General features: G+C 36.5%; 3 protein-coding genes across 4 annotated transcripts in view; 2 read left to right on the top strand and 1 right to left on the bottom strand.

Moving 5' to 3' along the window:
* Positions 1–11,622: 11,622 nt before the first annotated feature.
* Positions 11,623–16,698, top strand: LOC110878866 (beta-galactosidase 3). The gene is made up of 17 exons (XM_022127247.2): positions 11,623–11,931; positions 12,049–12,144; positions 12,406–12,518; positions 12,659–12,725; positions 12,824–12,916; positions 13,010–13,153; positions 13,629–13,823; positions 13,916–14,003; positions 14,117–14,235; positions 14,322–14,486; positions 14,587–14,765; positions 14,880–14,989; positions 15,058–15,167; positions 15,242–15,466; positions 15,539–15,741; positions 15,815–16,151; positions 16,234–16,698. Exons 1-17 carry the CDS (start codon positions 11,761–11,763, stop codon positions 16,357–16,359), a joined length of 2,541 nt encoding a protein of 846 aa, XP_021982939.1. The 5' UTR covers positions 11,623–11,760; the 3' UTR covers positions 16,360–16,698.
* Positions 16,699–18,871: 2,173 nt separating this feature from the next.
* LOC110878868 (protein RTE1-HOMOLOG) lies at positions 18,872–21,462 on the bottom strand. Of its 2 annotated transcripts, none has more exons than XM_022127248.1 (3): positions 21,325–21,462; positions 19,682–19,959; positions 18,872–19,604 (listed from the first exon to the last, which is right to left on the bottom strand). In XM_022127248.1, the coding sequence occupies exons 2-3, from the start codon at positions 19,949–19,951 to the stop codon at positions 19,179–19,181; spliced, it is 696 nt and encodes a 231-aa protein (XP_021982940.1). In that variant the 5' UTR covers positions 19,952–19,959; positions 21,325–21,462; the 3' UTR covers positions 18,872–19,178. The 2 variants fall into 2 exon arrangements, with proteins under 2 accessions (XP_021982940.1, XP_021982941.1); XM_022127249.2 differs by having other exon boundaries at positions 18,872–19,589.
* Positions 21,463–23,771: 2,309 nt separating this feature from the next.
* LOC110878869 (protein MICRORCHIDIA 2) overlaps positions 23,772–27,813 on the top strand; it is a 6,839-nt gene continuing 2,797 nt past the window's right edge. Inside the window, exons 1-13 of the mRNA XM_022127250.2 lie at positions 23,772–23,997; positions 24,384–24,458; positions 25,419–25,453; positions 25,895–25,973; positions 26,065–26,154; positions 26,265–26,340; positions 26,429–26,507; positions 26,614–26,742; positions 26,828–26,926; positions 26,999–27,100; positions 27,183–27,329; positions 27,414–27,506; positions 27,597–27,760. Of these exons, the coding sequence (XP_021982942.1) occupies positions 23,835–23,997; positions 24,384–24,458; positions 25,419–25,453; positions 25,895–25,973; positions 26,065–26,154; positions 26,265–26,340; positions 26,429–26,507; positions 26,614–26,742; positions 26,828–26,926; positions 26,999–27,100; positions 27,183–27,329; positions 27,414–27,506; positions 27,597–27,760 (1,331 nt within the window). The 5' untranslated portion in view covers positions 23,772–23,834. The remainder of the gene's footprint in view (positions 23,998–24,383; positions 24,459–25,418; positions 25,454–25,894; positions 25,974–26,064; positions 26,155–26,264; positions 26,341–26,428; positions 26,508–26,613; positions 26,743–26,827; positions 26,927–26,998; positions 27,101–27,182; positions 27,330–27,413; positions 27,507–27,596; positions 27,761–27,813) is intronic.

Raw genomic sequence — 27,813 nt, 5'->3', positions numbered from 1 at the left:
AAATCTGAATTGCCGGAGATCCCAAGTTTAAAATCGCGGATCAGGAATCGGCATCATTCTTGATAAATTGTTTTTGTGAAAGTTTTTAAAAGTGTTTAAATTTTATAGGTTATGTGTGAATTGCCGAAGCTTCCAGGTTGGTAAGTGTGAAGCAGGAATCGGCATTTTTATGGTAAAATGAATTTGTGTAGATGTTTAAATGGTTTGGATAAACTTTCAAAGTGGTAAGAGGTTGGATCTTATTAGTGATTCGTCAAGGTCATTAAGTTGAACTTGATGTAATCCTTATATAAGTGGTTGAAAAACAATGTGATGAGTCTACCCCGAACCTACAAGTGGTTAAAACAAAACTTATTTTCTGGAAAAACCATTTTGATTAAAACAAACTTAAGTGTTTTGAAATCTAAATGGGAAAATAGTTTGTTGTAAGGGGGAGTTCTGATTGTTTATGTCACACCCCAACCGATGGCGGAATCATCGGGGCATGGCACTGAGCGAAACAGATTGTCCAGAAGTTTCCATAACAATTATCATCACTATTCAGTTTAAATAACACGTCCCATACCGTGTCCCAAATAACAAACAAATTATTACAGATGACAACCAGTCAAGTATTCTGTTCCGACAACTCAGATTTTAAATAAAACAAATTAATATTGTTCAAAGGCTCCTAAAGACCCAGCTTGACAAGATCTACAAACAACTATGCTCTAGTTGCTCTTTCCAGACAGACAACTATTTGTTGGGGGCCTCTAGAGCTTTATTCTAGCCTCGCTTTCCTAGCAAGCAAATATCTTAAACACCTGTCACATACGTTAAAATAAAGTCAATACAAATAATGTAAAAGTGAGCATACAAGTTTGATAATAGCATATAGAGTTCGAATAGTTTACGCATAACCAGCACGTACACAGAGGAAAACGAAGCATGTTAATTATCGACATGGACCTATGGATACCAGTGACTGCGGGTTGACTGTCCAAGACAGTTCGCAATACATGATTACCACCGTAATTCATGCAAGTAATTGTCCTTAACAACCCCCGTGTGAACGGGTGCTGAGTCCAAACTATAGTACTACGTCGTTAAGGCAGGTAGACAACATTCCACGTGTAAACACAATCAACAAGCATTCATTTAGTCACGTAATACATGCATATTGGTTAGCGTTCAAATAGTTTGAGTAGTGTGTTCGTTTGTGTTTTGATATAAGTAACGTATGTAACACCCAAAAGTGCTAAAAGCAAAAAGGGATCGAGTATACTCACAGCGATGGATTGATGGATTGAAGGGAGCGCTTGAGAGTAGGGTTAGCCTGAACAGTTCGATAGCATAACGATGAATACATGTAAAATGGAAACAAGTGTAGCGGGTCGAACAGCCTGATGAGTAATGTTATCAAACGGCTCGTTCGATCGAACACCACCTCGTTCAATACTATACTTCCTGAAATTGTCAAACTGTGGGGCCACTTGTTAGCCGATCGGCTGGCCTAGTCGATCGGCTGATATGTCCGATCAGTTGGGCTGTTCGTTCGGACAGCCTAACCGTTCGGTCAGCATCCTGACCTGGTCGGTCTGTTCGTCTAACACTTGGTTGTTTTGGTTATTTGACGTTATATTGAAGTAGTTTGACAACGAGCTGAACCATGGAACCTTCTTTCTTACTCGTTTCCCCTGCTCGGACAGGAATCACCCAAATCCGGCCAGTGAACGGTTCGGAACGGTGGTTTAACGTTTAACCCGAAGTCGGTGAACCTCGTAGATAGAACCCGAATCTTGAACCACACACCCATTAGAATGATTAGTGAGTTGGCTCAAGCTTCGTTTCTACCGGTTTGAAGGCATTGAGTGTAAAAGAGTTGAAAGAAAGTTGGAAATCCTTCTTCCAATCCTTCACATCATGTAAATCTTTAGATATTTGATAGATCTTAGCTTGTTTGTGTGGAAATCTGTTAGATCCGAGCTATTCATGGTGGATTGAGGCCAAAACATGATGTTCTTGAAGAACACCATGATGACATCATCCTAGAATGCTTAGATCTTGATGATTTCACGGTTAGAAATCAAGATTCGAAGGATAGAAAGGTATAGAAGTATGTATTGATCAAGAAAGTACAAGATTTAGGATGAAAACTTACCGAAATTGGAAGAAATCTGAGAAAAGGAGGAGAGCACGAGCTGGCCGGTCAGAGAGTTTCCAAAAGTGGAAAGAATGACAATGATAGCCCTATTTATAGGCTCCAAAAGAGGAAAGGGCTGGCCGATCGGCCAGGCATCCCGATCGAACAGCCTGCTCGATCGGACAGTCCGTCCGATCGGCTGGGCTGTTCGATCGGCTGACAGCCTGATCGATCCACAGCCTGGTTCGAGTGTTCGGTGCGACGAATTTTTGATATTTCGATTTCGATTGAAGACGATACGAATACGATAGAGTTTCCTATTCAAATTACTTTCGGTCCCAACTACTATATCTAACATACAGTCATCTATATTCCACACCATCCTTACATTACTATTCGATTTCGATTGCATTCGATTTGAGTTTTCGAGATTCTATTCGAGTTTTGATTGATTACCACACAAAACGTAAAGTAAACACGCACAGGTAACACATAAGGCACACACACACACGTATAACAATAACCAAAGTTCGCGTAATTCGAGATTCGAGTTCGATGATGGTTAGATCGGTTTGATTACTGATTAGTTAACTTTATCGCATTGTTACTTCCTACTATTCACAGTCGTAAATCGTTTCGCGTCGATAAAACATTCGATTACTTCAATTCATTCTGATTAACAACACTTACTCCACATAATACAAATAAACATAAAATAGACTAATTACAGTCAAAGAAGTCAAAATTGACTTGGACTTTGACTTTGACTTTGACATTCGAAAACACGGGGTGTTACAGTTTATGCCTAGTGGATGGTGAATTGAAGCAATTCATATCAGTTGTGAATTTTCTGTATAGTTTGTTTTCAAATTTCTTTAAATGTGTTTGCATTTTAGGGGGAGTAAAAATTTCGGAAAATCCAAAAAAATTAGAAAAATTGAAAAAGCCAAAAACATAAATCAAAAACGAGTTTGTTGTGAAAAGAGGAAATGATAGTACATCAGTGGACTATCACAACATGCTAAAGAAATGAAAAGTTAAAATGTGATAAACAATATCATTGCGGATATGCCAGTAGGTTTTTACACATTTAGTAGATTGTGACGAGATATAAACCTAAATTTCAAACTTGCTTATATCGTGGGTAACATTTCTTGGATATATGGGTAACCCCCGAAATCTTGTTTGAAAGGTCCCTTTTTCTGAGATACTAGGTCTTTATACTCAGTGATATCTGGGGTATTATCTCGGGACTTCTGCTGAATGGAAATTCTGACCTAGTCCCCGTATAATACTTTTTGCAAATGCTTGAAATATAGCGTCACCCTCAGCATAAAAAATGATGAAACATTGAAAAATGCTAATCATGTGCTGTTGAAGAAAAGATCCTCTAAAGGGGACACACCTAAAGTCGAGCGGTCATCTCTCTGCTGAACGGAAATTCTGACCTGAGCTTTCACGGTTTCGCACCTAACCCCTTTACAGATATCATCTGTGGTATACTCACCTGTAAGACTGAATATTGGGATCTGGATACGGGAGTATATTCAAGTAGTGGGACACGCGAATAAGTTTAAGTCTTTAAGACATTAATATCGTATCTCGAAACAGTTGAACTTTGTGTGAGAATTTAAGTGGATCAATATACTGACAATCTAAGTGAATTGTTTAAAACTTAAAATGAAATGAAGCTTAACAGTGTTGGTGATTTGTCTCATAAACTGATATGATCCTCTTACACAAACTCACAAAAAATATTGTCTGTAAATATTTTCTTTACTGCATTTCTTTTAAACTCAAAATTCCAAAAAGATTTTCAGTGTTTTAGCATAAATTTTGAAAAATTCAAAAAGATTTTCGAAAACTGATGTTGAAGAGCTGATCTTCAAAATTCCAAGTGCTGAACATGATGATCATTTTGAGAGGGAGTCTGTTAAATCTAGAAATGTTTGAATTTTAGCAAATGGCCACAGATATTCTGATTGTTTTGAAAGAGGAGAGTCCGAGTTGGTGCATACATCTTAATATTAAATTGTTATGGAATTTATTTTGTGGGAGAGAATGTGCAGGTTTGAAATTTGAGAAGAGCCAGGTTTCTGATATCTGAGGACTCTATGGATAAAGTTTGAGCCAGGTTACGATTTTGAAGCAGGTGATGCTGATGAATTTAAGGAATCAAGAGATCTGATCAAGAGAATTAGAAAGCTCTAGAGCCAGACTCAGATCCTGGAAGTTCTTAGTATTCAAGGGGAAAAATCTGCTGGAGCTAAATAGGGAAGAACCAGGTCAAGATCCTGGAAGAGAAGAAATTCTGAAAGCTCAAAGACTGATCAAGATTGAAGAAGAGAAGACTCGACACTTAAGACTCATCAACATCTGAGGGGGAGTATGTTGGTGCATACATCTGTCGTCTTCGTCTTGTATCGAGTCTTGTAACTAGATATGTTAGACCAGGGCACGTTGTACGAGAAAATAGGAGTTTTATGTGTTAATTAAGTTGATTTTGCTTGAAGGACCTGATTCCGCTTGAAATGACTGTTGTCATTTTTAAGCGAAATCATATCTATCTGATTCCGCTTGAAATGCACATGTCACTTTCAAGCGGAACCTCAAGGCTATAAATAGGTTAGTTCAAGCGAAATCATAAAATAGTTCTGGGAATTCATACCGAGGTGCTGCCGGTTTGATTTCTGCGTGTAATCAGTGTTATATCAATCAGAAAGGTGTTTAAAGTGAATTGCAAGTTGTGTCGACGTCTGTTTATTAGTTTCCGCCTCTGAAACAGATCAAAACTCCTCTGAACGACTCGTTCGGGTCATCACACGATCCTACATGTTTAATCCGTGCAATGCAAGGGTTTTTAAAGATGTAATTTTTTTATTATTTAGTATATAAAATCATATTTTATTCAGCTCGTGTAATACACGGAGTTCTAACCTAGTTTAAAGATATTTACAATTGCTCTACATGCATTCGTAAAAAATACTTAAAAAAATGGAATAATTCCAACAATAATTTCATATAACAACCCTACACAAATGTACATGATTTGTAAAGAGCAACGATAAAAACATGTGTTACAAAAACAAAATCTAAACAAATATTTAAGAAACCTAACTCGGTTTCTTAAACAAATATTTAAGAAACCACCAAATGCATAAAAAAATCATAGTTAAGTGTGAGAATAGAAGAATAAATCAAATTTATACACAACAGAAAATTGAAGTACCTGTAAACCAAGAATTATAAAGAACAATAAACTTTTTGAAGTTAAAAAAGCTAATGAATAACTATACTATACATAAAACCTATAAACCAACGAATTGAATAACATGTAACTTTTTTCAACTAACTAATATTATCTATAAGAGTATTTTTGAACTTATATTTTTTTAAAAAATGCAACACAATCTAGTATGTATCTAGTCAAGTAAAAAACTTTTTTGCAACTAATTATTCTGAACTATACGAGTAAAGTTTGAACTTATTATCCCTTACTTGTCTATAAGAGACTAAGGCTATAGGGTGTGGTCATGACCCTCATGGTCACCATGATCCTCGACATCGGCGCCATGTCATTCACTTCTAATCCATCATCCAAAACCACTACCCTAAGGGTGTGGTCATGACCCAAACCACTATCTTCCTATTTTAATTTATTTTTGTAGAAAAGGAAAATGAATCATTGAAAAAGGAAAGCAGGCTCATGGTTTGCCATGGTTTAATCCATGCCAACCATGGTGGATGAAGGAAGGGGATGGTACAACAATCCATTAATCATCCTATGTGACATTAATGACCCAATTCATGCTCCCCATACCCTTTAGCCTAAGAGTATATAGTTTGAACTTATTATCCCTTAAAATTGTAACACAATCTAGTAAGTATCTAATCAAGGTTGAAAATTTATGGATTATTTTTTCGTTACTTTTTATATGCCTTTTTTAATAAAAATACATTTTTATTTTTTAAACTAAAATGTTGTGTATCTCAAAAATATAATAAAATAAAAAACTGTTTGTTTTAAACCTGTAAAATTTTGTTTTTTAATAAAAAATAATACAAAATGATAAAAAATAAAAAATAAGTTGTTGTAGTTGTACAGTAAGTTTATTTTTTGGTTAAATTGCTAAGTTTTTATTTTTTTTTTCTTTATTACTATTATTACTACTACTATAAAGTTCATAATTTTTTTTAAATATCCACATAGTACTCATCCAATTAACTTTAAAATTGTAAAAATTTCAATTTTTTATTAAAACAAAATAACAGTAGTTGATTCTTAAGTATGTTTTAGACCTTTACCTTCAATTGTAAATTTCATTATTTTTATAAATATAAAAAATCTATTTTTATAAAAAAATAAAAAATTCTAAAAAATAGGATGTTAAGAGTGTATATAAGGTGCTGTTTGTTTTTGCAGACATAAATTGTCTGCAAGCTGATTTCATCTGTTTTTATGTCTGCAACTGAAGATGTGGTCTGAAGATCTGCAAGCTGAAAATATAAGACTGTTTGTTTTTATAAGTTGATATCGGTCTGAAGTGCATCAAACAATGACGAAACATTCACATTCCGCTTCGATCTAGCGGAGGAGAAGAGGGAGGTCGGAGAAGGAGCTGGTCACCGGAGGAGGAGGGAGGTCGTCAGAGAAGGAGGTAGGTCGCCGGAGGAGGTAGGTCGCCGGAGGAGAAGAGGGAGGTCGCCAGAGGAGGAGGTAGGTCGCCGGAGGAGAAGAGGGAGGTCAGAGAAGGAGGAGGAGCGACGGTGGTAGGGGCTGATGTTTGAGGGAGGAGAAGAGGGAGGTGTGAAGATGTTTTAAGAAGGGGGTCCATAGCTTATTTTTTAAGATGAAAAAAGATGAGTTCAGATCTGTTTAAAAAAATAAAACAAACAGTCTTCAAGGGTAACGTCTGCGTGCCTGCAGACATCAGCCCCCTTGAAGATGTTTGAAGAAAAAACAAACACCCCCTAAGTATACATATAAAATTCAAATAGGATGTAAGGAGTTAATATAGAAGCAAAATATAACGGTCTAACTTTTTAATGAACAATGTAAACTGGACAAACCCGAAAAGGATATGACAGTGTAAACTAGACAAACCCGAACAAGGTACCGTTGTACATTTTAATCAACACAACACTTACGGTTGCAATTAAATATCTATAAGTAAAATGATATTATTTTATACTGCTTACTTCTGTTTAACCTGCTTATCCTTTAAAATTAAATATTTTGGACATATAACAATATCTTTTGCATATACATGTGGGTCTTCGACTAAAAAAATCGCAATGCAAATAACCTTCTAAAATTGAAAAAAAAGTTATTCCATTATTTAGGGGACATCATCTAATTCAAACAAGTGTGTTTTAGCCTATTAAAGGTTTCTCTTTTTCATTACGACCACATACCACTTCGTTACGTATAAAATATTATTAGATGGAGAAAACTAATAAAACATTATCTTAATGAAACCAATTAGATAAAACAAGTGAACTTATTTAATGTCAATTTACTACTTGCTAACCCAGGCAAGTGTGTGCACCCAACCAAGTAAATACACAAACATACAGAATACGAACAAAGCTCACATAAACCCGTATGTGCAAGGTTTCAAAATTTTATCTAGTTGTCGGAACAAATTGGCCGTGAACAATCATCAAACGAAAATTGGAGTGAAAAAGGTTGGAAGATTATTAAATTGATAATAATGACAACAACGTAGAGAGTCTTAAACATTTGAAATGTGATATGACACATTGCTTTAATAACTTATACACTAATGCATCATTACTTGTATGTTTTAATCCATACGACAATACTAATCAAGACAACTATCGAAACATCGACAAAAATGAGTAGGTTATCACGATACATTTGGATTTTTTTAAAACATTTTAGTTTATAAGACATGAAAAAATACATAAAAGAATTATAAGTTTGTTGCGGAAGGGGAAAAGTGTAACTAATTATCCATAATTTTGTTAAAATAAAGGGATTTAATTGTAATAATATGGGGGACTAAAATATAATTAGTGTTTAAAAGACCAAGTTACCATCATTTTTATGGGTTTCTTTTTATAAATAAAGAGGGAAGAAGTTCTTATTATTTGGAGTAAATTTCAAAGTTCGTCCTTTATGTATGTCTAATATATCAAAGTATGTCCTTTATCTTTAATATCTTCAAGAAACATACTTAATGTTTGCAAATCCTTACATGTTACGTCCTTTAGTCCTAATCCAGTTACTTTTCATGGTTAAATCAGACAAAGTGTATCCTACATAAGGGTATTTTGGACATTTTACCATTTATTTATATAAAACAATATACCTCCTCTCCTCCACCAGACACAAACACTCTCTCTCTCTCTCTCTGCCATCACCTCCACCAGCCACCACCATTACCTCCACCAGACACCCCCACCAGCCACAACCACGACCACCGCCAGACACCCCCACCAGCCACCATTCTAACCAAATCCAGATATCAAAACATTAAAGCCAAAATCCATAATCAGGAATTGAAACCCAGAAGCAGAAATCAAGACATTATAACCAAATCTAGACATGAATCACTAGAACCAAAATCCAGAAGCAGAAACCGAAATTGAAACACTAAAACTAAAATCCAGAAGCAAAAATCAAAACATTACAACCAAAATCCAGAAGCAGCAATCGAACATTAGCAAAATCCCGACCTTCTGTGACTCGATCCGACTCGCCGGAGACTTTATAACTCCGGCCATGGCCCGTCTTTGTCATCCTCCCACCACACCCTCACCTGAACCCCACACCGAACACCTAAAATCAACAACCAGCAGCCGCCTCCTTCCAGATCTAAGAGATGAATGACCACCACACCCCACCTGCAACCACCAACATCACCGCTGCACCTCCACTCCTGCTACAAAACCCCCATCACCGCTGCACAAACCTTTTCACCGCACCACTGTTGCCGTAAAAGGAGGGGGCGCCGCTGCCACTGTCGCCGTAAAAGGAGGGGATCGACTCCTTTCTTCTTCTCCGTCTCTCTCTCTCTCTCTTCGATCTGTCCGATCTGCTCAGTAGGGGGGTGTGGGTGTGTGTGGGCGACGATATCGGGAGACAGAGGAGGATCGGGTGTGAGTGTGGTCGCCGGAGAAGGAGCGACAGAGGGAGGGAGGTGGTGGTAGATGGTGGTGTCACCAGAAGTTAGAGAGAGATTGGGGCAGGGAGAGAGTTTAGAGAGATAGGGAGTCTTGTTCCTGTAACTATATACGTAAATATATATATAATATATTTTAATTGTTTTATTTATTACTTTTTATATTTATTAATTTGAGTAAATAAAGTAAATGATCAAAATACCCTTATGTAGGGTCCATTTGGTCATACTTAACTGTAAAAATTAACCTAGTTAGGGCTAAGGGACATAACTTGTAAGGATTTGCAAACATTAAGTATGTTTCTTGAAGATATTAAAGATAAAGGACATACTTTGATATATTAGACATACATAAAGGACGAACTTTGAAATTTACTCTATTATTTGGGTATCTTAAAATACTCTTCCCTCATACATTATAATATAGTATAGATTTGTTTTCTCTTTCTTATATACTCACAAAAATATAGAGGTGTACTATATAAGCCTTAGAGCATTCACATTGGACCCTTCATCTCTATCTATATAATAAAACTAAAAAACACACATTTCTCTAAATTTTGTTTATTTCCCAAAAATCTCTCATACCCGACTCTCTATCTTTATCTTTATCATACTCACAAACACTTATTAGAGCATTCACATTGGAACCTCCATCTTCATCTATATAAAAACGCAACCTTCTTTAGATTTTGTTAATTTTAAAAAACATCTCACATTGAACTCTTTATCTCTATCTATTTCTTACTCACAAACACTTATTTTATTATTTTTTTCTCTTTCATACACACTCACAGAAAATAATACAGAGGGTTGAATATGAACCTCAAGCATTCACATTGGAGCCTCTATAGTAATATATTCTATATAACATAGAGGAAGAAATAGAGGAAACAACAAAAACACCACTACATTGGAATCTTTATAATAGAGACAATTTTATAGATATTAAAGTAAACCTCTATATTTAAAGACTAATATCCAAGCCTCTATATATTAATTGTGAGTGTGCTGGAAAGAAAAAAATAATAAAATAAGTGATTGTGAGTATGATAGATATATAGATAGAGAGTTGGACGCAAGAGGTTTTTGAAAAGCAAATACAATCTAGAGAAAAATGTGTTTGTTGGTTAAATTATATAAATTATATAGATGGTGATAAAGGCTCCAAGTGAATGCTATAAATATAGAGGTGTACTTTATTTTCTTTATATCTTTCTCTATTATATTATAAAGATTCCAATGTGATGATGTTTATGTTGTTTTCTCCATTCTTAACTTTATATTATATAGAATAGAGGCTCCAATATGAATGTTCTTATATTAGTTTTCTCTCTTTCCTAAACACATAATGAACATATAGTGGGTTAAATATGAACCTCTAAATATAGAGTTGTAGTTTCTATATATTTTTCTCTGTTCTAGAGATTTCAATGTAGTGGTGTTTTTTTTGTTTTCTTTTTTCCCCTCTGTATTATACATAATGCATGTAAATATGGAGTTGTACTTTAGTTTTCTCTAATGTATTCTCTATTATAAAGAATCTATTGTAGTAGTGTTTTAGTTGTGTTCTTTATTTTTTCCTCTATACTATAAAGAATGATAAGTATAACCCACATACTCACTAAGGGTGAGCGGGGCACCAACGGGGAGTGGCCGCGGTGACCCTATTCCCCCAGCGGGAACACCGCCGCCATTCCTGCGGTGACCCAAATCGGGGAGGTGGGTCGGGGTGAATTCACCGAAGAAGGAAGGGGGAGAGTGTGGGGCCACCCTCTTTTCAAACCAATCAATTATTTCCTTTTTTTTTTGAATAAAAAAACAAGTCACCTAATAGGGGAGTGCCGCCATCAAATTGGGGTGTGAGGGGAGTTTAAGAAGGGAGTTGACGTGACATAACCTGATTAGGTGTGCGTAAGAGAGGGGACTCCCATCTTAGGGGAGTGCCCCGCTCAGGGGAGTCCCCCGCTCACCCTAATCTATTTCTTAATCTACAGATTTGTTTAGCATATAATTCATTTACTTGCAAACTCATTGGGAGTGACACCTTTAATTCATACTCTAATACCATTACATACCTTTGGTAAAAAATACCATGCGATCAAGTTAACATGTCATAAGTTATGAGAACAACTCATTAAAATAACACATACTTTCAAAATCAAAACAAATAAAGAAACATATTTAAAAAGTTAAACCAAAGTAAGACAATGACAATTGTCTTACGCCACGATGCAATACACAAACCAAATAATTGTTAATTGAATCAAAAGATATCAATCAATCAATGTTACATACGGAAAACACCCACCTGTGCCTATATTAATTAAATAAAAAGACACATTCATACACACCATATATGTCGGTGTGCAGCTGATCTGGCTGAAACAAATCAACAATATTACCCCCTTTTCAGCCTCTCACTCCCTCCTCACCCCAAACCCTTCTTCCCCTGCTCTGCTCATTCTTCCCCAATTTCAACCCCAAATCATGGAAACCAGCTCGGTTTCCAAATGGGTTTTGCTCTTCTTGCTCTTACTTCAAATGGGTGTTCAAAAGATTCAGTGTACTGTCACATATGACAACAAGGCCATTGTTATTAATGGTCAAAGAAGAATCTTGATTTCTGGTTCTATACATTACCCCAGAAGTACCCCAGAGGTTGTTGAAGTTTTAATTTGTTAAAGATTTCATTTTTCTTGAATTTTTCTTCGGTTTTTAGGTGAAATGTGGGTTTTTGTGAGGTTTAATTGATGGGTTTTTTCTTTTTTTTTGTAGATGTGGGAAGATTTGATTATGAAGGCTAAAGAAGGAGGGCTTGATGTGATTGAAACTTATGTGTTTTGGAATGTGCATGAGCCTTCTCCTGGCAATGTATGTTGTTTTTTCTTTAAAGTTTCAATTTTTAGGGGTTTATGGGTGGTTTTTAGTGTTAATTTTACTGTAATTTTGTTCAAATTCCACATATTTTTTTTTAAATTTTAGTGTTAGTTTAGTAGATCTGTATTTTCTTTTTATGGTTATTTTTTTTTTCTATTTTTAGGTAAATAATTTTATAGAAGTTCCTTGATTTTATAAAGATTCATGCTTTAATTACTAATATTAAGATTTAAACATTTTGCTTGTGAAATTCAGTATAATTTTGAAGGGAGATATGATTTGGTGAGATTCTTGAAGACGGTGCAAAAAGCAGGGCTTTATGCTCATCTCCGTATTGGACCTTATGTTTGTGCTGAATGGAATTTTGGGTAATTTTTTTAGAAATATTTTTCATTATGTTTATGTCTCAGATCTGGATTTTTCTTTTAGTTTTTAGCCTTTAGGGTTTGACAATTAATATTAATATTATGTAAAATTACTAAAAATTTATTTGTGTTAATTCTTTCAGAGGATTCCCAGTTTGGCTGAAATATGTTCCTGGAATTAGCTTCAGAACTGATAATGAGCCATTTAAGGTAAAAATTACCTAATCTCACTTTTTTAATATTATATTATGATAATAATTATATAAAAAGTTTTTTTTTTTTTTTTTTTTTAATTTCTGTTGTTGCAGAGGGCTATGAAGGGTTTCACTGAGAAAATTGTGAACATGATGAAGAGTGAAAAACTGTTCGAGTCAGAAGGAGGTCCGATAATCCTATCTCAGGTACGATACGGAGCGTAACGAGTTGTAACTTGTGCAGTTGAAGGTGTACATTGGGGGTTGAGTTAATGAGAAATGTAATGTGGTTGGGTGCAGATTGAAAATGAGTATGGGTCTATTGGGAAAGCACTTGGAGGTGCTGGATATAACTACATGACTTGGGCTGCAAAGATGGCCGTCGGATTGGGGACAGGTGTCCCATGGGTCATGTGCAAGCAAGAAGATGCCCCTGATCCTATTGTAAGCACTTCTCAGATTCATTTGTTTCTTTCTTTCACATGCTAAAGTTTCCATTTTTACCTTTGATGATGCCAAAAAGATCACTTTAATTAAGGGTATTTTCGACATTCGACCAATCGTTAGTTATTTAATGCGACGACAACAGTCAGTGGGTTTATTCATTAATTGATGGGATTAGAAAATTAATAATATTTGGTCAATAGTCAATACTCATTAGGAATCTTTGTTTCTTTGTCAGTTGCTTTTTAAGTTATTTAAGTTAATGACTGTCCTTAATGCATATGGGAAAGGGTTGGCTTTGGGCCATGTATAAAGGGCCAGGCCTGGTGTGGTTTGGGCCTAGGCCAGGCTTGTTGCATAAAGGGCTAGGGCTTTGATTATTAAAAACTCAAAATGAATTGGTTTTTAATTTAATTTGTTGGTTAATGGTTAATGCAACTGTTGTTTAACTAACATTTTGGGGTTTTGGTGGCAGATAAACACATGCAATGGTTTCTATTGTGACGCTTTCTCCCCGAACAAGCCATACAAACCAACCATTTGGACCGAGGCTTGGAGTGGCTGGTTCACGGAATTCGGTGGCCCAGTCCATGAGAGGCCCGTTCAAGATTTGGCATTTGGCGTTGCGCGGTTCATACAAAAGGGTGGATCATTTTTCAACTACTATATGGTTGGTATCTTTTTCCATCCCAATAAAATCAAAACCTAATAATAATATATTAATAACAAATACAAATGTTATTTTTTTCTTTAAAAAATCAGTACCACGGAGGAACGAATTTCGGTCGCTCTGCTGGAGGCCCGTTCATCACTACCAGTTATGACTATGATGCTCCACTTGATGAATACGGTGAGTTAAATTTTAACAATTGTGGATACTAATGTATGATCTATCGGCTATCACATTCAGAATCCTATATTTTGACTTTTGCGGTCAAACTTATTGTTGTTTAAAATTTGTAGGTTTGATCAGACAACCAAAATACGGGCATTTGAAGGAGCTTCACAAAGCTATCAAGCAATGTGAACCCGCTTTAGTTTCCGCAGATCCTACAGTCACTTCTTTGGGAAACCTTCAACAGGTTGAACAATCTTTACCAAAAAATTCAATGAAAAATCGAAAATCAAAACAAAATAATATGATTACCAACTATTTTACGTTTTTCAGGCCCATGTATTTTCTTCCGAATCCGGACACTGTGCGGCTTTTCTAGCTAATTACAACCCAAATAACGCTGCCAAAGTGATGTTCAACAACATGCACTATACATTACCACCATGGTCCATCAGCATCCTTCCCGATTGCACTAACGTCGTCTTCAACACCGCAAAGGTATGAAAGTTTACTTTTTCAAAGAATTATTTTAACATTCTTTGCAACATATTTTTCGTGTGGTTATTATAACTTGTAATTTGTAACAATATCAATACAGGTTGGGGTTCAATCGACACAAATGGAAATGTTGCCGACGAATACCGATTTGTTTACATGGGAAACGTACAATGAAGATCTGACCACCGCTGATGACAGCTCGACTTTCACTGTGACGGGTCTACTAGAGCAGGTTAATGTCACCAGAGATAATAGCGATTACCTTTGGTATTCTACAAAGTAAGTCTTTCAATTTCTAACATGTGCAAAATTTACCATATTTACCATTCTTCACGAGTCTTAAAAGAAAGTTTTTTTTTTTTTTTTTTTTTTTTTTTTTTTTTTTTTTTGTAGTGTTGAAGTAAGTTCTTCTGAATCGTTTTTGAGAGGCGGGGAGCATCCTAAATTGTTGGTCCAGTCAACGGGTCATGCTCTTCATGTGTTTGTTAATGGAGAACTTTCAGGTACTTGAATGATCTTATATTTTCCTTAAAAAACACATAGTCGACTCTAAACGGTCATTTACATGTAGGTTCGGCTTTTGGAACACGTGAAAACAGGAGAATTACTTACAAAGAAAAAGTCAATCTCCGTCCCGGGAACAATAAGATATCACTGCTTAGTGTTGCCATGGGATTACCGGTTAGTTTCACGTAAATTCTACTCTCAAATCGACTTATTTATCGAATCTAATTTTATTTTCTTTTTATTTGAAGAATATCGGAGGACATTATGAAACATGGGAAACCGGAGTTACGGGTCCAGTGGCTTTGTACGGTCTTGATCAGGGGAAGCAAGATTTGTCATGGGCTAAATGGACCTACCAGGTTGGCTTGAAGGGTGAGGCCATGGACGTTATCTCTGCGAACCATATGTCATCGGTTGCATGGCTGCAGGGTTCTCTTATCGCTCAGAAACAACAGCCGCTAACATGGCACAAGGTATTTTGCAACGCCATAAACCGTCACAGTTTGCTATTTAACCGTCGCTAACCTTTTCGAAATGGGGTTTAGGCTTCTTTTAACGCACCAGAGGGAGACGAGCCGTTGGCTCTAGACATGAGCAGTATGGGCAAAGGTCAAGTATGGATCAACGGTCAAAGCATAGGAAGATACTGGACCGCGTACGCCACCGGTAACTGCCAAGGGTGCCATTATGCCGGTACTTACCGCCCTCCCAAATGTCAGCTCGGATGCGGTCAACCAACCCAGCGATGGTACAACTATAAATAATCTCACACATGCAACAGTGCAACACACAGAAATAAACTTAACTTTGTGATATTGCAGGTACCACGTGCCTCGATCGTGGTTAAAGCCGACAGACAATTCACTGGTGCTATTTGAAGAACTCGGTGGAGACCCGACCCGTATTTCACTAGTCAAACGGTCAACAACAACCGTATGTGCGGATATGTTTGAATATCATCCAAACATCAAGGACTGGCATATTGAAAGCTATGGTAAAACACAAGAGCTCCATAGACCGAAGGTGCATTTACACTGCGGTCCAGGTCTAACCATTTCCGCTATTAAATTCGCGAGCTTTGGAACCCCGCTGGGAACATGTGGCACATTCCAACAAGGAACTTGTCATGCTCCGACATCCTACGATGTCATTCAAAAGGTATACTTGTACTTTGTGCATTGTTAAAAGTACCAACTTGGTGCATAAGTAGTGTATCTGATTTGGGAATTGTGTTATGCAGAGGTGTATTGGGAAAGAAACGTGTGTGGTGACCATAGCAAACAGCAACTTTGGTGAAGACCCGTGCCCCAACAAACTGAAGCGGTTGACAGTTGAAGCCGTGTGCGCTCCAAGTGCAAGAGGTTGAGTGCAAAGTAAACAGGAAAGAGAGATACTAATCAACAAAGTTGTGATTTAATTAGAAGGTAATGTAGGGTGTATATTAGTGAAGATCTCAGGGGTTCTAAATTGGGAGCCTCGTGATGGGTCGGAGTACTACTGGTTATCTGGCGTTTTTGACCGGAAAGTAGAACCAGTTGTTTACCTGAATATTTGGTGTGATTTATTTGTATGATTGTTAAATGTTTAAGGTTGGGGGAACCGAAACCTCAGATTTAGGTTCAGGTTTTAGGAATGGTTCCTATACTGAACATTTATGTTAATTGTGTGCAGTTTTTAATGTCAACCATCAATTGTCTTTTCTAATTGTTTGTAAGCTTAACTGTGATGCATCTTTACTTGATGTTTCAAATCCGTAATTGGGTGAGTCGAAGATCGGATTCAGGTACTTAGAATCTTAGCTGATAATTTCATCATGTAAGTTCATGAACTTGCAAAATGACCGAACCAGAGAAAATGTCTCTGTGTTATGTTGATGGTTCAAGTCTCACAGCAGACTTGTAGTAGAAAGGGTGTGTTATTTAGCTATGACTCATGACCCAGACCGGCTTAACCTCCGGTTCTCGGTCCGGTCCGGTTCTCAGTTGAAGCTGGCTAATAATCTTTATCTTACACCTCTCTTGCAACTTAAGAGGACTCTTCTGGCAATATGCACATCAGCACATATACATGTCTATTAGCAAAGTTCAAAAAATAAATTCTTACTATAAAAAAAACTCTTTTTTTTTTCTTCTGAACGGTAAACTAAACTACTACAACAACAACAACCATACCTAGTATAATCCCACCTATAGCGAAGCTATTGATAGGGTTTGGGGAAGGTAGGATGTAGGCAAGCCTTACCCAGTATAATCCCAGGGGATAGAGAGACTGCTTCCAGTGAGACCCCCGGCTCCAAAAAACCATAACCAAGACATAAGCTTTTGGAAAAACATATATAAGCACACAACTACTAAAAAAACTGGAAAAGAAAAGTAATAAAAATAAACACATAAATAAATAACTAGCTGTTAGTAAAACTACGACGCCGGGAATAAGTGACAACTTATAAAAAGCTATATCACACCTCATAGAAAACGAAAAAATTTAAACTCATAAGACAAGAACCTAAACCAAAAACCAGGCCAAGCTCCTAAAAATCCTTAACCTTAATCCTACGTCTCCACGAAATTCTATCCTCGACCATGTCCTCGAAGAGGTGCAAATCTAGCAAATCTTGCCTAATCCGCTCATCCCAAGTCATTTTCGGCCTACCTCTACTCCTTCCATCTACAGTGAGTGTTTCAACTATTCTAATCGGGTCTGATCTGCCTTCTTCTGGCATGCCCAAACCATCTCAATTTCCCTCCCTTATTTTGTCTGAAATACAAGCAACTCCTAATCTTACCCTAAAAACCTCATTCCTTATCTTGTCCAACCTAGTATGCCCACACATCCATCTTAGCATCCTCATCTCTGCCACCTCTAGCTTTCGTGCATGGATTTTATTGATGACCCAACAATTTGTTCCATATAACATATAGGGTCTAATTGCAACCCTATAAAATTTCCCTTTTAATTTATCAGGGAATCTCTTGTCGCACAATACCCCTATGGCTGCTCTCCACCTACACCATCCAACCTGGATACGGTGAGTTACGTCACTGTCTATCTCTCCATTTCTCTAAACAAACGATCCAAATACTTAAACTTAGTTGCCTGTGGGACCACCTGACCCTCAATGGTAAACTAAACTACTAAATACTTCTATACTTGTACCCCTCAGGGTTTAAACCCTCCACCTTGTGAATAGAGGAAAAATACATTATTACCACATCATGTCCATTGAGGACCGTCAAAAGTTTCAAACATATAAAAAAGCATGAATTCGTGATTTAAGTTTTGTAACTTACAATATTATGTTAAAAAGCATGGAAATAAGCGTTTATTTAGAAAATGATATGCATAAGTGCATGAAACTAATACATGAATTTGTATATATTCTAGGGGTGCAAATGAGCCAAGCGGCTCGGGAGCTGCTCGAGATCGATTTGAGAGAGTTTGAAACGAGCCGAGCTTGAGCCTAAACCAAAGCTCGTTTATTTATCAATCCCGAGCTCGAGCCTGACGTGTGAAACTCGTCAGGCTCGTTGAGCCTTAGTGTAATATTAATTTCATTAATGTTTAACAACATTTATCCCTTATTTAAAGTTGTCTAGTAAATGAGCCGAGCCCAAGCCCAGACCTAAACATAAGCTTGTTTAGTAAACGAGTCTGAGTCCGAGCTTCACTTATCAAGCTCGCGAGCCTAAACGATCCTATTATTTATATTATTTTTATTTAATATATTAATTAATAGAGTATAAACGAGCCAAGCTCAAGCTCAGACTCGGCTCAGTTGCACCCCTAATAGATTCAGACAAAATTTTTCAACAATTTTGTTTGAAATGTATAAATTATCAACCATATTCACCTTTAAAGAATATGTACACATGTGCACGAAAGAAAAACACACTCATTATACATCCAAAAATATGTAACAATATTACATGCATTTCTAGTTTCAACTTCAAGTGTACCACCACATTTGCACAAAGTACATATTTAATAGCTAGTAATCCACACAAGAAAAAGACACAGTTGACCAATTTTCTCACACAAACATGGTCAACCTAAAAAATGAAACAATCAAAGAAACATCTGGGACAACTACTACATATTACGACATAAAAACTAGACCCATACACATATCACCTCTCACACTTGTATGCATAACTGCATGTAACCAACAGGTGACAAACCTACTTACTAGAGTTGTATGATGTTTTTGAAATAATAAGTACCACAAAGATACCATCCAAAGAGAAGGAACACAACAAAAGCCAAAAAAGTTAGAAAGTTTGCACCTCCAAATGTAATACCCATGAACAACACGACCATAAATGGCAAATAAGATCGAACCATAGATGGCGTGTTCACCCACTTCCCTTTGAACATAATCAACGCTGCAACATTCACCACGTTCCACCCACTAGCCTGTGACTCCAGGCGGTTAAGATGGTTCGCCAGAAATGAGTGACAGTTGCAAGTTAACACGCTATAAGTCTGCTTTTGGTATTCTTGTGTGGTCTTTTTCAAGGCTTCATCCCAACTGTAATGGCTTCTTCCTGATTCCACTAACCTGTATTCTTCTTCGGTTCTGTATGCACCCGAAGGATGCTGAGGGGTGAAACACTGTTTTTAAATAAGATTATTAATAATATTTTGAAGGAGGGAACAATGATATTAGCACAAGGTGTAGTGTACTGTACCTTTTCTTTGGTTATTTGCATATAACGGGCCACGGGTCCGAATGCAAAGTTATCTACAGACACAAAGTTAGGACCTGCAAAATCCACAATCACTCCATCCTCACGGCCTACCCCGACATGACCAATGAAAGGGAGTAGCCATGAAATAACAGGGAGGGGAGTCCACACAATGCAGCATGGAAAACGAGCCCTCGTTGGGTCAATCTGCAAGCTATTTGGAACATGATCATGCTTAATCATCATAGCTTTAGGCTCTGTGTCCAAGTCCATGGCTGGATCTGCAGTTATTAAATTGTCTTTAGAGCTCAAATCCTCAATCATGATAACTATTATTTTATATATAACATCATCATACTCAGTAAATCCCACCAATAGCAACGCTAAGGTAGGGTCTGAGGAGGGTAAGATGTAGACAGCCTTACCTCTAACCTGTAGGAATAGAGAGGCTGCTTCCAATGAGACCCCCGACTCGATATATAACAAGTGTACATTTAGAATTAGCCAAAATGAGAAATTGCAGTTTCACACAATATAACTATTGGTATTTAAATTTCTTTCTGTTAAGATTTTCATACTGCAAATACCAAAACTCTCTATTTAGTGGGACGATTGGTTATTTTAAACTTTGTTATTCAATTTCTGACTGTCCTGCATCAATTCATATCAGATGTGTTTTGCTACCATCTAAAAACATAACTTTTGACTCAGACCAATGATACAACTAAGCCAGGGCCGGCTCAAAAATTTTTAATTTTTTCTAGGCCCAAAGCGGATAGCAAAATTGGGGCTCTTTTTTGTAAACGAAAAAAATTGCTATGAATCTATTATTCATATATCATCTTTGTATACGCATAATTATAGATCATAAACCTCAATGTTAACAATTTCAAAGCCAAAATTACCAAAATATAATATATTTTCTTAGAACTTGAGGCCCTAAGAAAATGGAGGCCTAAAGCTCTTGCTTTATTTCACTCCCCCTTGAGCCGGCCCTGAACTAAGTGCCATTTTAAAGGGCAACAAATCACTCATCTGCATAATTTTTCTCATTACAATTCATGATTGTCATCCCCGCTTTTTATCATTTCTTGGTTTGTTCTGAAGCAATTGAATATAAAACTTTCATTATACTTGTCAAGTATCTAAAAAACAGACAAAATGTAAACACTTTACCAACCACTAAAATGCTGCCCTAGGTTTAAATTCAAACTCAACACTATTTTCCGATGAATACCGAATGTTAATGAAGAAGAAAAAAAGGCAAATTCGGATTGGAACTTTCCCCAAAACATGGAATGTTTTGGTCCACACAACAATGAAATTGTGTATTTTCACACCGAGAATGTAATTTCTATATATTGATTTTTAATAAAGTAAAACCTAGCTAGCTATCAGTGATCGCAACAACATTTAAGATTTACAGAATATTCATGTTCATCGTCAAATAATATGATACCAGTCACATTAGAATGGTGATCTGATATAATCTGATCGAACAGTCAAAAAGTAAAACCCTAGGAACGTTTGTGGCCCTAATTTGAGTGGATTGTGGTTATAATCAAACAAGATCTAGCAATAGGAATAATGTAAAAACAGAGTGTGAAAACTGCAGCAAGAGTTATGTAAAGGGAGAACGAGGGTACCTTTGTCGCAGATCTACGAGTCTCCGATGAGGAAGTTCAGCGATCTGCAGAGCTCACGCCTTCCTTCCTTCCTTGCTTCCTCCTCCTTTTCTGTTAAAAGTCGGTGGTGGTGGTTTCCATGATTTCTTATTTTAAGACAGATGATGAGTTAATATAATAAATAGAGTAAACTGCCATTTTGGTCCCTGAGGTTTGGTCACTTTTGTCATTTTAGTCCAAAACTCAAACCTTTTGCATCTGGGTCCCTGTGGTTTCAGTTTTATTGCCATTTTGGTCCAAAAATGAAATCAGGTCATATCTGTCTTATAAAATCCTGCAATTTTGTCATTTTCCTCAGGGGCAAATCAGGTCATATTTGTCTTATAAAATATGGTATTTATTTATAAAAAAAGAAATGATCATTTTGCCCTTGCGGAAAAGGACAAAATAACAGCATTTTATAAGACAAATATGACCAGATTTCATTTTTGGACCAAAATGGCAACAAAACTGAAACCACAGGGACCCAGATGCAAAAAGTTTGAGTTTTGGACTAAAGTGACAAAATTGACCAAACCACAGGGACCAAAATGGCAGTTTACTCTAATAAATATCTTTATAATAAGTTTTGTCCTTTAATTACAAAACACTCCACACGCTTTTTTTTTAACGGCCAAACGAGCACTTTCAGGGCATTTACTGGACAAACGGAGTACTTCAAGAGTAACCCGAGTGGTCCACCACCAATTTCAAGGAAAACACGGTAACCCACCCGCCCGTAGGCACGACGGTAATTACCCGTTTGACTCAAGGATCGAACCCAAGTTTCCTAGGGTCTTCTATCACTGTCCACCAGTGGCTCACTTCTTTTTTACATCAAATAGGAATTAAACTTGAATCTTTAAAGGATAATTCAAGTTCTTTTACCACTTGAGCTAGAGGTAATTGGCACACTCCACACGTTCTAGGTTGTGTCCAATGGTTTGGTGTACATGGCCATACGCCTATAGGGGTGCCAAAAACTATGCCCAAGAGACGCCTTCCAAATGAAGGTTTTTTTATTGGCCGTAAAGAAATCAACACACATGATACATCCACATGCTTCTCCTCTTCATGGCTGTTATTTCACTCATATCCAAGCTCTTAGTCGAATAAACACTTTTGGTATTAATTTAAGAGACAGAATATTAGGATACATTTTAAAAATTATAAAAGGTATATAAGGTAAACATATGATGAGGATTTACACATTTTAAAATAAAGGTTTAGTTTCTTACTTGAACTTAAGTTTTATGAAATTAAGGTTTGGGATTGATCTCGCGATTTTGTTAAACAAGTAGCCTATTTATATATTTTTGTTGCTAAACAAAACCAAACCCTCAATTTTAGATTATTATGATGATTATATGGTCCTATTTTTATTTTTTATTTTGGGTAATAAATTATTTTTCAAATGTTAAATGGCTAGAATAAATAAAACACGTAACGTTGCCTCCTGTTCGTAAATGCTCAAAAATCAAACATCGCTACTTCGTATATAACGTCAACTTCATCCTAGAACGCTATCACAACTTTAGATTTCTTCATTACATCAATATATTTGTTTTTCACCAAACCTTCTATTTTCTAGACCCTCTTTTTAATTTATTTTTAGTAACTTCTAGACATGACTCATCTATATTTTTTCTTTCAAATTTTACTCTTATTTTTTCGCTCAAATCACCTCTATTACATCGTAAGGCCATAGAATGTAAAAAAAAGTGAAACAACTTAGGCAAAAATAATTCCTTCTCACACTCGGTAAAGGTGTATAATGCTTTAGTGACGCATGAAAATCACTAAAAAGAAACGATAAGATGTCGTTACCTTATTAGAGAAATCACTTAAAGAATGAAAATGAAGCGACGCAACAGTCCTTAGACACGGTTCTTACGAACTCTCTACTCTTACTCTTGCACCCGCACCCATTACACATAGCCTAAATTTTCACTATTTTCCTTTTAAACAAAATTCAATTTTTTTTACCCTTATATTTTACATCTAACTTAGACCGTGGGTATGGTGGGGCGTGGGTTGGGGACATGGTGCAACACGTGGAGCATGGGGCACCCAAGACCGAAAGCCAATTTCAAAGGGGTATGGTGGGGCGTGGCTGGGGTGGCCATGTCATGTGGGTAGCCCCGCCCAATGCCTAGGCTGAATTCCAGTGGCGGATCTAGGATTCTGACCAAGCGGTAACGTTTTATAAATAGGCGGTAACGAAATCGAAAAAACGTCAAATTTTTCCAAAATTTACACTAAAAACATCAAAAATTTTCCGACCAAGCGGTAGCGGAGGCTACCCCTTGTTCCTCTTTACATCCGCCCCTGCTGAATTCCACGCCAAACGGGCCACGCAGAAACCCAAACCCATCAACCCCCAACCCCCAACCCCCACCCCATACCCCATAGTCTTAAATGAACAAACACCACTTTTCAAAGGAAAACAAAACCCTGTTGTGAAAAAGAAGTAAAACCCCAATTTCACTACAATGATCGTTATAGACATTCTTGATAGTGATGATGAAGGTGGTGATCAACCACAAGTTCAGAATCACGCAGCAGCAGTCGATGATCAGAGTCATTTGATCAACAGGAGTTTCTGGAAAGCAGGATCTTTTGAAATTGGCCCAACAAAATGGGCTCCTTCTCAAGGTCTAAACTTTCTTAGAGAATTTCATGTATAACTTGCTAAAATCACACACCCATTTGAGATATTTCACCCTTCATGTTTTTGGGGTTTCATGTTTTTGTTTCTTTTGCAATGTTGCAGCTAAAGTTTCAAACTTTACAAAAACAAGTGTTGATCTGACACAGAGGTTCTGTAACTTTTAACCTAATGTTATTAAAATGCCTAAATATTAAATAGTTAATGTTTGTGGATTAAAGAACACCAAATGTACCTAAAAGTTCCATTACAAAGGAAATGTTTTTTTTTTTTTTTTGTTATGGAGAGTATATCTATGAAGGTGGTTGTAAGTTGTAACATAGATGCATAATTGAGTTGTATGGTGATTAAATGGAGTTATGTTTTGTTGCAGGTGAACTGGAACATGCTCGTGTGCACCCGAAGTTTCTTCATTCGAATGCAACTTCTCACAAATGGGCTTTTGGAGGTGTGACCTTAGTTTGTTGACCTTTCTTTTATATTTCCCTCTGTCTTTTGGCATTTGAGAAAATGAAAAATATTTGATAGTTAACTTATTAATAAATCTATATTTTATTATCAAGTTGACTCATGCTTCATTATCCCTTGAGCAGCAAGTGTCAAAAGACTCAAGGTGCATGTTATAATGTATACCCATTTCCCAGTTTTATGGACACTGCAACCTTGGTTTTAAAAAGCGCGCCAGGCCCACTGAGGCGTCTTATGTTAGATGAGGCGCACTCTGTACATAAAACGCAGCCGAGGTGCATTTTTTTGTTAAAAAACCATCGCATGCGCCTCATGTACATGCCACATTTTTGTGCAGCATATTGTCGTACATCATGCTTTTCAGGCTGTACATGTATGTATTTTCAATATTAAAACATATATAACGCTTATTTGTGTCTAAATATTGGGTAAATGACCCTAGAAACCTATAGAATATATAAAAAAAATTATATAATCGCCTTGTCCCTTGCGTACGAAAAGCCTGCCGCTTTTGTGCTTCGGGTTTAGACCTCGTCTCTTTTGTGCGCTTCACGCTTTTTAAAACCAAGATTGCAACATGAATCTTTAACTAGTAATAAATGGAGAAACGTTGATATAATACTCCGGGATAGTTGACGTTAAAGGTTTGTTAACTTATAACACCAGAGATTAAAATCTAAGTAGCTTGGGTAATTAACTATACCGTATGGCTCATGTACTATAAAATTCATAAAGTCTCAAGGTCAATGATGAAAATATGAAGGCCATAGCCACACCCATACACTCACTTTTCTTGTACCTTGGTAGGTGAAGATGGATGACATAATGTATCCTTCTAATCACTCAAAGCACATCACTCAAAGCACAAGTTATTATACGAAAATTTAAAGTTATTGATGTTATTGTTCAAGGTTAATACTCACAATGTATCTTTTCGCAGCAATTGCTGAGCTCTTGGATAATGCTGTTGACGAGGTAACCGTTAGTCTTGGACATCACAGCAATTTCATTAGTAGAAATAAGAAAGATATGTTTTCTAATAATTTACACAAGAATTTGGATGTTTAATATTTTATTTTTTATAGTATATAACTATATATAGTTTTATATATTTTTTTTAATTCCGCCTCGGGCTTACGCCTCGTGAGGCGAAGGGAAAATGCTCGAGGCTCGATTCCGTTCTCTTTAACCTTTAGTTTACCATGTTTTCTGGCTCAAGAGTAGCATTTTATGCAATCAAATTCTTTACCTAGTTCTGAAATATCAGTATAATGCAATGCGTTTCCATGCACTTATTTTTAATATAGATGGACTATGAGTTTATATGCATAACTATAAAGGTAACATATAACATTGATATGTGAGAATTGAGATATTCAGTGTGCATGACATTATTTTTGTCAACCTTGTGTACAGATCAATAACGGGGCGACTTTTGTGAAAGTTGACAGAATTTACAGCAAAAGGGATAATTCTCCTGCTTTACTTTTTATCGGTACCAATCTTGACATATTTACGGTTTTGCACTTCCAGATAGATGTTTTGTTTTCTTAAAATTAATTCAGTAACCTGAAATATCGTCACAGATGATGGAGGCGGAATGGATCCAGATGGCATTCGGAAGTGCATGAGCTTGGGATACTCAACAAAGAAGGCAAACAACACAATCGGGCAGTGTAATTCCTTTTTCCTTCCGGAAGTTTCCGTTTTCTGTTTGTCGTATAAAAGTTTTTGACTTTGGATTGGTCAATGCATCTTGACAATTGGAAGACATTTCTTTTTTCAGATGGTAATGGGTTCAAAACAAGCACTATGCGGTTAGGAGCCGATGCGATTGTTTTCAGCCGTTCATCTCGGAACGGGTGCTGTTTTAATGCTGTTTGATTCTTCGATTGAGTTGCTAAGACGATGATTATCCCCTTATTGTTATTTGTTATTATTATCTTGTAGACGAGCAACCCAAAGCGTTGGTCTCTTGTCCTATACGTTTCTACGCAGAACCGGACAGGATGATGTTATCGTCCCAATGGTAAATACGTGATCTTTTCCTTATGTTTTTGTTTATTTTTGTCTATTTTATACATTAATTTATATCTTTTTTTTTTTTTTATTCTTATGTGGGATCTTTATTGTAGATTGATTTCGATATCTCGAAGAACCGGTCAGATCCTATAACATACGGCTCTCAAGAGGACTGGTTGTCTAACTTAAAGACAATTCTTGAATGGTCACCGTTCGCTTCAATAGATGACCTGATCCAACAGGTTTGTTTACGTTCTATACTGAATTTGTTCGATGACGTATACTATATCAACTTGCTATGCAACACTTGTTTGCTTGTATTTTCAGTTTGAAGTCATCGGTTCACACGGGACAAAGATAATCATATACAACTTATGGCTCAATGACGAAGGCGTCTATGAGTTGAACTTCGACGAAGATGACGAGGTTATTTTTGGCAGGACTGTTCGAGTCACCTTTTAAAATGATAATATTGTTTTATTTTGTCTAATGATACAGGATATAAAGTTGAGAGATGAAACCGCTCAATCGTCTAACGTGAGAAAGAAAGTAGCGGAAACACAAGCACACATTTCATACCGCCTTCTTCATTCGTTAAGGGTGATTATTTTTTTAAAAAACTTACGACTGTTCAATATGTCTTTAATTTGGTGTAATCACGATATATAACGATTCTTTTCAGGCATACGCTTCTATGTTGTACCTTAGAAAGTTCAACAACTTCAAAATCATCTTGAGGGGGAGGCCCGTAGAGCAGTATAATATAGCAGATGACTTAAGAAACCCGCAAGTAACCCTCTACAGGCCACACGTTTCATCTATGAAGGAGGTAACACTGCATGTTTACGATATATTTTTAGGCGCTATATATTTGTTTCCAAGTTAATGTGTTTTAGTAATGAATTTGACGTAGGCTGTTATGGAGACAACCCTTGGGTTTATTAAAGAAGCACCGGCGATTGGAGTTAACGGATTCAACGTGTACCATAAAAACCGTTTAATTCGTGTATGCATTTCTAGAAACGAGACTTTGGTTTATTTGAGGATGTTTTTTTTTTTTTTAAATTATTAGTCAATATGTAAATTGTTTTTTCAGCCGTTTTGGAAAGTAACTAGCGAGGGAAGCTCTAGAGGTTATGGAATTGTTGGAGTTCTTGAAGCAAATTTCATCGAACCCGCACACGACAAACAAGATTTCGAAAGATCGTTTGTGTTTTCAAGGCTGGAAACGAAACTGAAACAGATGCAAATGGATTACTGGTTCGTTGTTTAAAAAAAGTATTACGTTTAGTAATATGCTTTTACGGTTTTTA

This window comes from Helianthus annuus, chromosome 9 (genome assembly GCF_002127325.2).
Source record: "Helianthus annuus cultivar XRQ/B chromosome 9, HanXRQr2.0-SUNRISE, whole genome shotgun sequence".
In the NCBI taxonomy this organism is placed as follows: Eukaryota; Viridiplantae; Streptophyta; class Magnoliopsida; order Asterales; family Asteraceae; genus Helianthus; species Helianthus annuus.
This window is presented reverse-complemented; position numbering and strand designations above follow the sequence as displayed.

Coding starts and splice junctions, on each gene's coding strand:
- LOC110878866 (XM_022127247.2), top strand. CDS start 11,761: ATGGAAACCAGCTCGGTTTCCAAATGGGTTTTGCTCTTCTTGCTCTTA. Junction 13,824..13,915: donor CATTTTTCAACTACTATATG/GTTGGTATCTTT, acceptor TTAAAAAATCAG/TACCACGGAGGAACGAATTT. Junction 16,152..16,233: donor CCTACGATGTCATTCAAAAG/GTATACTTGTAC, acceptor TGTGTTATGCAG/AGGTGTATTGGGAAAGAAAC.
- LOC110878868 (XM_022127248.1), bottom strand. CDS start 19,951: ATGGACTTGGACACAGAGCCTAAAGCTATGATGATTAAGCATGATCAT. Junction 19,605..19,681: donor TGCAAATAACCAAAGAAAAG/GTACAGTACACT, acceptor ATTTAAAAACAG/TGTTTCACCCCTCAGCATCC.